The sequence below is a fragment of the Culex quinquefasciatus genome, chromosome 2 (assembly GCF_015732765.1).
Source record: "Culex quinquefasciatus strain JHB chromosome 2, VPISU_Cqui_1.0_pri_paternal, whole genome shotgun sequence".
Lineage (NCBI taxonomy): Eukaryota > Metazoa > Arthropoda > Insecta > Diptera > Culicidae > Culex > Culex quinquefasciatus.
In genome coordinates, this window is record NC_051862.1 from 77,716,759 (window position 1) to 77,730,121 (window position 13,363).

At 39.0% G+C, this 13,363-nt stretch overlaps 1 protein-coding gene across 1 annotated transcript in view; it reads left to right on the forward strand.

The window, feature by feature from the left end:
- The window catches only part of LOC6040042 (dynein intermediate chain 3, ciliary), a 15,278-nt gene continuing 1,915 nt past the window's right edge, over positions 1-13,363 (forward strand). The window contains exons 1-3 of the mRNA XM_038252429.1: positions 1-631; positions 11,970-12,219; positions 12,282-13,027. Of these exons, the coding sequence (XP_038108357.1) occupies positions 248-631; positions 11,970-12,219; positions 12,282-13,027 (1,380 nt within the window). The 5' untranslated portion in view covers positions 1-247. The remainder of the gene's footprint in view (positions 632-11,969; positions 12,220-12,281; positions 13,028-13,363) is intronic.

The window sequence follows — 13,363 nt, forward strand, 5'->3', positions numbered from 1 at the left end:
TTGTACCGTGCGGACGTGGTCCCACCCCGTGGTTCCTGACCTGACCCAAGAAAGCCTCCGGCAGTAAATCGGTGACGTCGTAGACGCGTGTTTTCACTTTCGTTTCACGTGGCACGTGCACACACGTGTGTGGTCTAGTCGCGATTGTCATCGCGCGCGCGGGAAAGTTTGCGTGCGCGCCAGAAGTTAGACTAGACGTCTAGACCTTTACTCACACAGTAAGTCCCGGAAGTAAGGAGGCGCCAAGATGAAGGTCGACGCGAACATCAGCGTGAGCCACATGGACCAAAACTGGACCCGGTACATGGTGATGGCGGACACGGACACGCTCCGGAAGCCGGTCGAGTTCCAGGAGGACAACGAGGTCCAGGTGACCATCCCGACCAACAAGCCACTCCAGAAGAACTTCGAGCTGGTCAGCCCAGTCGAGAAGGGCATCCAGTGTACGCCATGGGTGCTCAATACTCCCGTCTGGACCGTACACAACTCGTTGGTGGCGACCGGGGTGACCCATTACGAGGGCGGCTGGCCACGGGACATTGACATGCACGACGAGGAGTTGACGGCCCGGTACCGACGAAAGCAGGAGAAGAGCGAGGCCTATCTGAACCAGATGAAGGGACTGGGCAAGGTTAGTCGGACACGCGGGGTTTTGTGGGTGAGGAGCGATATCGATTCTCGGAATAAAAAATCAGTTTTTGGGGGTACTTCAACCTTGGCCCGCGCGGGCTCTGATGGACAGACAGTTAGCCCGAGCATCCGTTTAGGAAATAGGGTAAAGAGATGTAACTTGGACATAAAAAAAGCAATTTACTTTTTTTTTCTTCACTATTTTAAAATAATTTCAAAGTATCCATATTTCAAAATAATTTCAAAGTTTCCATAGATATTAACTACAATTTACAATTACAACTACATGTACTTATTAGATGCTGTAGTTTTTGTTATTTATTTTGAGCTGTCAAATGTTTTGTTTTTGGCCACCATATAAGAGCAGCATATGACCTAAGATGTTACAAAAAGACTTACCTAAAAAAATACAAAACAATACGAAACTTAAAAATCAAAAAATCTCCTAGAATTGGATTGTTTTTTTTTCCTTCAGTGTATTGAGACCATCCATAAACCACGTGGACACTTTAGGGGAGGGGGAGGGGGGGTATGGCGATTGTCCACGATCCATACAAAAAAGATTTTTTTTGTATGGACAATTGTCCACGAAGGGGGGGGGGGGGGGTAACAGATTCCCAAAAAAGTGTCCACGTGGTTTATGGATGGTCCCATTACGCCAAATTTGCTACAAGTTTGTCTTTGACCACTTTTTTATACGATGCAACGACTTCGTGATACAGCAATATTTTAATTACGAAATCTAGATTAAATTTCCAAAAGGTCTGCACAAGAAACCCATGACGGATAGGCTGTTTTGAAAATTTAATCTAGAAATACAAAATTACACTTACGCCCTTCTCAAATGTCATTAACGAGTGAAACTGGCTCCATACACTCAAAACCAGAAGTATCCCTCAAAAGGGTACTTTCAATCCTCAAAAAGGATACTTTCTATCCTTTTTCAAAGTTCACCCGGCGTCACCCTTTTAAAAGGGTATGTCAAATTCAGTACATTTTCGATACCCTTTTAAAGGGTGACGACGGGTGAACTTGAAAAAACGATACTTTTTACTTTGAGTGTATACACAAAAATGGCTTACATAAGCGTAGGATAACATGTCTACAAAGTTTCATTCAAATCGGAAAGGGTCGGGTACAACCGATTCCCGATTTGAAATGGAATGATTTTGTTTGATTAACACTTAAACGCTCGAGTAGTATTTTGACCCCTGTTTTTACTCTTAAAAATCTCATAACTTTCGGTGGAATTCTCGCTTACTTTTTCAAAAGGTTCTATGTACATAGGAAACCCATGGCGCATTGGTTGTTTTGAAGAAGTAATCTAGAATTGACCAATTTGGATACTTCCGGTTGCAATAGATCCAGATCGTCTATATTTTAAAATAGGCAAAAAAAAATTAAACTTCGAAAATTTTCAAAAATTCTAAAGATTTTTAAATAAATTCAAACATGCTAAAAGTGATTCTAAATACAGGGAAACGCATTTGAAGTTGATTTTAGCCAATCGTACTTAAATTTCCATTAAAATTTTGAAGTTTTTTGAAAAAAAAAATGTTTTAGACAAAAACTTAAAATGAAATTTGAACAAGCCTAACTTAATTTTAAAAAATCGAAAAATATTGGTTTTGGCAATGATTTAAAAGTTATCCATACATGACTGCTAATCTTGTGTAAAAAAAACTGTTCATTTCTCTAGAGCAAAAATGCACTCCTCCAAAAAACGCAGTAATTTTTTTTTCGACAATTAAAATTATAAATTTCAAAAAAAAAATTGTTCAGAAGATACAATGCCCTACCCTTAAATAGCCAACCCGACATAGCTCTGTATTAAAAATTGCATGTTTCGCTGTCATCGACGCCGTGATAGTTGAGTGTCTATTATAAACTCGCAAATTGAACAATCGAAAACTTTGCACGAAATTGCACCACTTTTATTTGTCTGACAACAACACGGCTTTTCCGTTTATTTTTTTGCTAGCCAAATTTGGTGTGCCAAAATTCCCAATGCAGCAAGCAAAGTTTTTCGCTTTCGATGATGAGCAAATTTTCCGGTGTCGTTAGAATTAGGCCATTGTAATGAGTTGCACTTGAAACGTGATGTTCTGTTACATCGGCTCAATATTTGAACTTGAAGCTGGGGTCGTTTATGGAGGTTATTTTCATTTGCTCGATTGATGTTGGTTCTGATGTGGAACTTGACCCATATTTTAGAAATTGGGTAATTCTCTATCAACTCACACGAAATCGGGAAAAGTTGCCCCGACCCCTCTTCAATTTGCGTGAAACTTTATCCTAAGGGGTAACTTTTGTTCCTGATCACGAATCCGAAGTCTGTTTTTTGATATCTCGTGACGGAGGGGCGGTACGACCCCTTCCATTTTTGACCATGCGAAAAAAGACAATAATTTTGCAGACTGAAACGGTGATGAGATAGAAATTTGGTGTCAAAGGGACTTTTATGTAAAATTAGACGCCCGATTTGATGGCAACTGCTGTGTGAGTTGGCGGAGAATTACCCAATTATATTAGTAATATTAGAGAAATAATTAGAAGCTTGAACTAAAGTATCAAAAGGAAGATTTCATTAATATTTAATGTTTTTTATATAATTGCTTCTTTAAAACTGTGAATAAAATCATATATTTTTTAAATACAAATTGAAGGTTTTTGTCAATTAATTCAACAAATTTTGGGTTGCTGAACACGAATATGACCTCTTAAATTAGTCACAGTGACCTAGCAAGGTATAATGAAGATGCCGTAAACCAACTTTTTATAGATAATTCTTGAACTGCTCGACAAGTTCAAATTAAAATCTTCTTTCTTCTCAATATTGTTTTTATTGATATGAACTTGATCAATAAAAGTATTTTTGAATTATTGTATCAAATTCTGCATATAAGGTCTCTTATGGGGATTTGCTGCCTCTAAAGTTTGTACTCGTACAAACTGTAGAGGAGAGCAGGGTCCCGGGAGTTGATCTGGTGAACACTTTGAATACTTTGAATTTGTCTGAAAAGCCTTTTTGCCTTCCTCACTGAGGAAAAACTTTAAAATCACTCGAAAATTGAAGTTTTTCTATAAGTTTTAAACATTTACACACAACCTCGATTTTTAAACATAATTTCTTCTGTTTCATATAAAAGTGATTGGAAAATTAAATTGGAAAAATCAAAATTCTGATCTGATTCTGATTTGCTGAATGATTTGATGTCTTCGACAAAGATGTAGGTTATGATTAGGACCACACAAAAACAAATCAGCCGTATTGACATATGAGCAATTCTCTACTTAATCGGTCTTTTATATTTTTTTTTTTTTAAATCTGTCTGATATTTTTTTTTTGTGCTTTCGGTATGCTCAAATAAGCCATTCATTAGTTTGTCCAAATAATTTTCCTTACAAATTTGGCAGCTGTCCACACAAAAATTATGTATGAAAATTCAAAAATCTGTATCTTTTGAAGAAATTTTTTGATCGATTTGGTGCCTTCGGCAAAGTTGTAGGTATGGATAAGAACTACACTGAAAAAAATGATAAACGGTAAAATAGTGGTGATTTTAAATTAAACTTTTTGTCACTAAAGCTTGATTTAAGCATAAGCATAAGCATAAGCATAAGCATAGGTGCCCACCCGCAGTTGCTACTCCGTTATTGACCAAGACCTCCAGAAGTTACATCCACGAGCCGTGGAAGATGAGTGGGTGCTATCTTTCCTCGCTTCGCAACTTCTCAAAGGCCCCTATCATGCTGATCAATACCGGCGCCGGCTACGTCCAGTGGTAGAGTCAATGGGAAGTGGATGGGAATGATAGTCCGATACTTGAGTGATAGAGACCGCCCAATCGACTGCTTCTCCGACAAAGTATCTCATGAGTTTTGAGGGGGTTAGTAGATGGGTATGAGGTCAGGATTCACGAATGGCAGTGATGTGACCATGAGCATTGTGTTTATCGGTTGAATTTTTTAAATCTTAGGCAGCCGGCTGCGGAAAGATAAATAATTGATTTTTTAAAAAGTGTTTTAATCGAACGCGTGCCAACCCAGCAGTAGTGCTATGGGCTGGACTTATCAGTATATTTTTACTGTTTCTACAATTAAGATAACGCAAGCAAATTTCAAATCTCTTCGCAGCACACAATACACGACAAAAATGCGAAACAAAAGGCACACAAAAAAAAATCACTTTTCACTCCGAATATTTTTTACGACCACGCGCTCCCTTTGTCAATTATGCACACTTTTTTGTCACTAAAGCTTGATTTGCAAAAAAACTTTTTTTATATGTTTTAGAGGACATCAAATGCTAACTTTTCAGAAATTTCCAGGTTGTGCAAAAATTCTTTGACCGAGTTATGATTTTTTAATCAAAACTGATTTTTTCAAAAAAATCGAAATATCGAAATCAACTTCATTTTTCGATCTAAAAATCAAATTTGCAATCAAAAAGTACTTCAGTGAAGTTTTGATGCGGTGCACCGTTTTCAAGTTAAAGCCATTTTTAGGTAACTTTTTTGAAAATAGTCGCAATCGAATGACCGAAACCTGAGAGAATTGTTTATACTTTAAAAACTAATGATTGCAAAACAACTGGCAGCTGTAAAATGCATTTAAAAATATTTTTTTAATTCGAATGTAAATACCATGACTTGTAATTGTAATCTTTAATTTCTTGTAATTCCATTCAAAAAATAATAGACAAAAATATCCAACATTTGGCAAAAATATGTCGGTCGTTATGTTTTTGGCCAAGTCCAAGGTATGTAGATTAGATGAGGAAAGGTGGATCTTTAGCTGTCAAAAAATAGTTAGCACGAAAACCGGATTTTATATGTCCGGTTTTATATGTGATTTTATATGATGATTTCCGAAAAAGTTGAAATTTGACTCTTTTCCGGGTAAATTTCACCGATTTTTTTCTGTAGGGTTGATTAACTTTTTTTTTACAGGTGGAAAACTCGCCTTACGATATCTAATCTACATACTTTAGGCCAAGTCCTGATTTTTTTGAAAAGTATCAAAAATGAACACACAAAAAATGAGATGAAAAATTTAATTCTGAATCGAAAAGTAATTTCCTTTGTTGGACATTGTTAATCCAACCTTCAGTGGTTGAGACACGGCCTTGTAAAGAATAAAAATTATCATAAATAAGTTTTTCTAAATTCTACCTTAATAACCCTCAATTTTCAATCGATGATATCTTGAAAAGGCCGGGACCCGTGGTGTAGGGATAAGCGAGGTTGCCTCTCACCCAGTCGGGCTGGGTTTGATCCCAGACGGTCCCGGTGGCATTTTTCGAGACGAAATTTGTCTCTCCGCGCCTTCCGTCGGATGGGGAAGTAAATGGCCCCGGTCTAACCTAGAGGGTTAGGTCGTTAGCTCAATCCATGTGTAGGAGTCGTCTCCCTGAGTCCTGCCTCGGTGGAGTCACTGGTAGGCAGTTGGACTCACAATCCAAAGGTCGTCAGTTCGAATCCCGGGGTGGATCGAAGCTAAGGTGTAAAAAGAGGTTCGCAATTGCCTCAACAATCAAGCCTTCGGACACCTAGTTTCGAGTAGGAATCTCGCAATCGAGAACGCCAAGGCGATGCTGTAGAGCGAATAATTTGATTTCATTTTTGATTTTATATGTTGAAAACTAATGATCTGCTTTTCAATATTAAAAGTAAAAATTGTATAAAAAATGTTCAAATCCCCAAAAAAAAAATTTGGTTTTTGAAATAACGACAAACATTTCAAAAAGGGCCGAATAAAATGATTTAATCCCTTCGAAAGGGGTTAAATTTGTCAATATCGAGTTTTTGTGATAAACGGCTAATAAAAAAAAAATGCACACCCTCAAGTTCTGGTACACAATGGTTTCTTTGGGTATTGTGATATTTTCCTATTTATTTATATTAAACTAAACACTATTTATCATTAACACGGGAGCGGAGCTCCATCTTTATTGTTCGGCTTCATCTACCAGACTGACTCCTGATCCACGCTAGCTTCACACTCACACATACACAGCTCTACACGTTTATCGCTAACTGTCTAACTTAGGTTAATGTTCAGGATGCCACATCCTCCCCTTGCCAAATTGAATGTTATAATAAGTAAACTAACAAAACAATAAAGTTAATTTTAAACTATAATCCTTTCTGCCACTTCTCGTCTCATGTTTTGCAACGCCTGGTAAAGTGTCCGTCCCGTAGAGCGAAGGCTATCGGCTTAGGCTGCCGATATCAACGATGCAAGTGATGTAGATCCATTTCCCCTTATGCGTAATCATTGATCGTCCAACTATCCTGGTTTCCTCCGAGTCAACTAAAGTAACGAAAAAAAATTAAGAAAAAAAAAATCAGCAGTATACAAAGCTAAAAACTAACAAACCATCCCCTTTAACGTCCCCCAGGTTTTTTTTGTAGTCTCTATTACAAGTTTCTGCTCGAACCAAAGAGTCTAAAAGCTTGAATGGGGTAAGCACCCAAACCTCTTTCTACTCCAAGGAATCTTCCACACAAGAGTTCGACTTGACGACCTTTGGATTGCGAGTCCAACCGCACCCAGCAATTTCACTGGAACAGGCTTGGTTTGGTGTGTTGTTTGCCTTTATAGCAGGAAGACGACTACCATATCAGGAATGACTTAACAGCCTAACAACTACCATGGCCGGGACCGACGTTTTACTTCCCCATCTGATGGATGGTTGGAGCAGATGGGAATCGAAACCCACTACCATCCACTTATAAAGTGGACAGCGTAACCATTTCACCACGTCTGCCGGTATACCAATCTCTGAAACGTAAAATATAATGTGAAAACCACGTTTATCGTGTATGTTAAATCATAAACCTCTTTTTAACATATTTAATCGTATTATAACATCAATTTAAATGAAAACTCTCTAAGGATTCCTCTTCCAACTAAAATTCATATTTTCATAGGCAGACGCGAGCCATGTTATTAAAATATAAGCTTCAATGAACATCCTTCTTAAAAATGTTTAAGCTGTGATATTATACAACTCCTTTCATCTAGCTTTACTCCTTCTATTTTCTAATTCGGAGGCTGCTTTTCCCTGCGATCAAACTACTAGATGTATTAGATGCCTACTAAATCATTCCTTAACTTTGAGTTTATTAACTGTTTAGAATTAGTCTATATATCAACTAAGGAAAGTAACTGTACACAAATAATACTGAAACAATGCAATAACTTGAATGAAAGTTGCTTAGAAATGTAATGTTTCACGCCATTTTACCGATCCACATCTCTCATTTCTTTAATAAACATAACATTAATCTGTCGTTGCCATAAGGCTTGCATTACATTATTCAATAGCATTGTTAAATAAAACGAATTTCAGAACATTACTATCTTCCAAGTGATCAGTTACATATGTTTGAGAAGTCGGTCCTATTTCCAATCACTACTTTAACAAATTATATTACAAATCTTTGGCATAACCTTGATTGTTTTTCGCCTATTGAGCTTTTTATCACACTGTTACAGATGGAACCATTTTTGATATAAACCAAAATCACTGGAATCTTTCTATATATTTATGAGATTGATTAGAGAGCATTCTGTGATGACAATGCTTTTTCTGAGAGAGTGATTCAAGGCTTTACCTTCAACAAAAATGAGTTTCATGCTATCGTGGTAGCCTTACTAGAGTTAAAAATTTAACAATTCATACTTCTATTCATACCGCGGTTGCCTTTTTGTATTTCTTTTTTGTATTTATTTTTATACATAAGATTCCTCGATTCAGAGATAAACTTTGCAATGTTGACTGACGTACGTATGATATGTTATTTATTTACAATTTGATTGATAACAATTTTAATTTTCGTGGCTCGTTATTTCGAAATTCGTGTCTTATACATTCTCTTCTCATATATTTTTGTATATGTGTGTTTAACTGTAGTTATAGATTATATTTGTCCTTTTTTTATTAAGTCGTCAAACATACGTAGACTACATAAATCCCAGCTTTACTTTTTAATACAATGGAACATTTTTTGGATAATATCTTTGATTGTACAACTGTTTTTTTTTTATAGTGGAACTGCTCATTGTGAAATGCATTGTGTAGCTTAATTTGTTATGAGGTTTCATCATTCTTTTCGGTGAGAACTGAACAGGCAATGGTGCCCTATCCTTCTTGTAGATTATTTATGCGATACATTTTCGTCTTTTTTTATATTAACTCATTATATTGAAACGCGATCCTAAGTTTTCTCAACAACTTTCTTTGGAGTTCTTCTGTAGTATTTTTTTTTCTCCATATTAGTATCTATTCTTTTGTACAGTTTTGTCCTTTACTGTGTAATCCTCTCCATTAAAATAACTCAACTTGACTCTTTCGGTAGCTGCAGCTAGTCTCGGGGCAAACCCGACTCAACCTTTAGTTTTGCTGCAGTTGGCCTTGGGCTAAACCCGACTCAACTTTTCAGGACGATTGGCCTTGGGCTAAACCCAACTCAATCCTCGCAGCAGTTGGCCTTGGGCTAAACCCGACTCAACTTTTCAGGAACTCTTTGTTGCAGTTGGCCTTGGGCTAAACCCGACTCAACCTTCAGGAACTTTTTTGCTGCAGTTGGCCTTGGGCTAAACCCGACTCAACTTCTTCGGACGATTGGCCTTGGGCTAAACCCGACTCAATCTTTAGCAGCAGTTGGCCTTGGGCTAAACCCGACTCAACTTTTCAGGAACTCTTTGCTGCAGTTGGCCTTGGGCTAAACCCGACTCAACTTTTCCGGACGATTGGCCTTGGGCTAAACCCGACTCAATCTCTTGCAGCAGTTGGCCTTGGGCTAAACCCGACTCAACTTTTCCGGACGATTGGCCTTGGGCTAAACCCGACTCAATCTCTTGCAGCAGTTGGCCTTGGGCTAAACCCGACTCAACTTTTCTGGAACTCTTTTGTTGCAGTTGGCCTTGGGCTAAACCCGACTCAACCTTCTGGAACTTTTTTTTTTTTTTTTGCTGCAGTTGGCCTTGGGCTAAACCCGACTCAACTTTTTCGGACGATTGTCCTTGGGCTAAGCCCGACTCAATTTCTCGCAGCAGTTGTTTTTATCTCTTTATATGCTCTAAAATCCAAAATCTCTTTTTATGCTCTAAAATCATCAATTTCATTGAAAACCTTCTATACATTTTCTCTTACAAAACATTGTTTTTGCATTTTTGAAGTAGCAACGGTATTACTGTACTACCCCTGATCGCACAGAGTAGTGTAGTGTGTCGTTATAATTCCTTGTACTAATGTTTAATAGATTGATATAAGTCTTAAGAATTCTCTTAACACGAAATTGCATTCAGTGAAGGTACAAGCAGTTTAATATGAAAAAGCAATTCGTTATCCACTGCTATCAACTTTTTATTTTTCGCATATTTGTAAATATCTCTCAAACTATTTGACAACAAACGCAACATAGTAAATTGGTTATGATTTACAACATTTCAACTTTTTTTTTTATAAATTTAAAGTACTTTAACTATCATATTTTTCCATTGAGGACTTTTGGGACTTCAAACCAGACCTTACGAAACTAAACTTTTTGTCAGTTTAAAATGTTATAGATACAGTATGTATTTCAAAATCCAATGATTATACACAAACCCTCATGACTCTTTTTACCTCAGGCCTTACAGTGGATAATCTAAAATCAGACAAGAGTGATCATTATGCATCCCCAAGCACACAAAGACACCTGTTCTTTGAAGAAAACTGTACTAAAATCACTCGTGGCTATAAAGCTTTTTTTTAAAATAAGTACGGAAAATTCTCGTATGTTTGGCAGGTTAAGCAATCGCTCCTAACTCCATCCAATTTGCTGATTTTCACTTTTTAAACAACTAAATTTGCAAAACTTTTGATAGAAACTTGCTTGCTCACTTCCTGTTGAGCTATTTGTCATTGGATTTCAGTTGAAAACGCTTTTAATTAGCTTCAATTGAATGTCAAAGTTCTGACCTGCCAACATTAGAGGCACACTGGAATTAGATGCTGTTCCCATACAGCACCTAAACATTAACCAAAATTCCTATTGAAACTCGTCAATGTGTATAAAGTAAACATCACACTTACGCTCACCCAATTTTGGGTAATGTTATAATTGACTACTTCAATCAGAACCCCTTAATCGTGCATCATGTAAACAAAACTCCTTGAATGCGCCGTCCGTGCATCACACATTCACTCCGCGAAAAAAAACGACATTTCACAATTAAACAACAAACACACACACTCAGTCCTGCTCCCCTCACTTTCGATTCCTCTTCCTCCCGCTCCATAAATAATGTGCTTGCGTCGATAAATCTGGGTGATGGCTGCGCAACGCGAAATAAAAAATTACTGCGTTCTTTGCATTCCGTGACGAATGCAGGAGATAAGAGTAGTTTGGTCGCAAAGCGCAGTGCGGGGGAGATGAAAAGGGAGAAACTTCGGCGCAGGGCTCGTGGGCATTGTTTCGACATTTGAAAAGAAGAAGACGCAAAGCAGCCCCTCTTGCTAAAACCAAAACCGAGCCGCATACACTCAAACCTCTTTAACATCCTAACCTATCAGACCGCGCACACAATCATCACGCATAACACTCGCACACACACATACTTTCACACATATTTCTGCTCCGCTCGCATCACACAAACAAAACAACCGGAACATGCTCACCGAAACTCCAGCATCTCGGCCTCAGGCCCACCGCCTCGTAATGACAATGCCTGCTCGGCTGCCCGCTGCCATCGTCGCCCCGATGCTGTCCTTTTGCGCAACTTTTATTTATTTTATTGTTTTACAAAGGGAAATCGACTTTTCCCAGTATTTTTCTGTCAGGTTTCATTCACACAATCACTATTTACCAACATGGCAGGATCGCCAATGTGATATTTTCCTATTTATTTATATTAAACTAAACACTATTTATCATTAACACGGGAGCGGAGCTCCATCTTTATTGTTCGGCTTCATCTACCAGACTGACTCCTGATCCACGCTAGCTTCACACTCACACATACACAGCTCTACACGTTTATCGCTAACTGTCTAACTTAGGTTAATGTTCAGGATGCCACAGGTATGTTTAATAAATAGATGAACAAATTGCAATGAAAAAAATCGATTTGCAATATGGTACAGGAATGTTTAAAAATGATGTTCGCACACTAAACAAGAAAGATAAGAAATTATGTGACAACAAAGAATGTCGAAAAATGGACTCGGGTTTTATTTAAGCCTCTATAGGGTCGCCAAATGTTTAGATTTTAAATATGAAAATTGATATTTAAAAAAGTGCAACTATTTGAACAATGAAAATCCACCAATTTATCCTCCCTTCCAGTCCATGGAACACGCGATCCTGCAGAACAGCGCCTGTGACATCTACCAGAACTACTTCGAGGATATCGAGCAGCACGAGCTGATCGAGCAGTTCACGTCGAAAACGGTCCACGTGTACAAAGACTATCTGGACGCGCGCCGTTCGTGCTCGTACATCACCTGGTCCGAGGAGGGGCTGCACTTTTGCTCGGTACACTGCAACATCGGCGAGCTGAAGAACACCTGCACGGACTCGTACATCTGGGATGTTGGTGAGTTGTGGGGGTGGTCAAGTTGAGGTTATTTGATGGTCTTACAAACTTGTCTCTTCCAGAACATCCCAACACCCCGCTGCAGACGTTGGTTCCACCCTTCCAGGCCCGTTGCATGGAGTACAACTTTAAGGATGGTTGCCAGCTTGCCGGAGGACTGTTTTCCGGCCAGGTGGCAATCTGGGACATTCGAGTTGGGCAGGAACCGGTCGAGATGACTCTGAGAGAGGCCAGCCATAGCGATGTCGTTACAAAGGTGCTGTGGACTGGTACGAAAACATCGAACGAATTTCTGTCCGGTGCCAACGATGGTCGGATCCTCTGGTGGGACATGCGCAACCTGAACGAACCGTACGACTTTTTGAACCTGGCCCCGAAGGACACCGGAACGGACGTCGACCCGTCCAAGTGTTTTGGCGTTTGTGCCGTCGAGTTTGAACAAACCATGCCGAACAAGTACACCGTTGGGACGGAAAATGGAATCATCTACAGCTGCAGTCGGAAGTACAAAACCCCGGCGGATAAGATCCAAGCGCAGACGAGGGCCCACACGGGACCGGTTTACTCGGTCGAGCGGAATCCGTTGTTCATCAAGAACTACATCAGCGTGGGCGATTGGCAGACCAAGATCTGGACGGAGGACTGTCGGGATAATCCGATTGTGTGGACCAAGGAATATGCGGTGCAGCTGACCTGTGGTATCTGGAGTCCGACGCGGTGTTCGCTGGTGTTTATCTGTCGGATGGATGGCGTCATGGACGCGTGGGACGTTATTCATCGTTTAGATGGACCGGTGCTGAGAATTAAGGTATTTTTTTCTAACATTAATATAGCATTTTGCCCAGCATGTGTTTTGGGCACAAGCCACGAAGTATCCCTCCAAATGCTGTATTTGCGTTAGGGAACCTTGATTCCTACCAGGGATGGAGTAATCGCAAAAAAAATCATTTTCGCTTGCGAACTTTCTTCATCCGCGAAAGAGAGAGGAGGCAAATCACGCAAAAGGAAATCACTCCCGAACTTCTCCAAGAAAATCAATCTGCTGATGATTTTTTGTGAATTTCCTTGTTAGCATCACTTAAAATTATTTATTTCTCTTTGTTTATGTAAGGTATGCACTTCGGAAGAAACCGGTCAAGAAAAA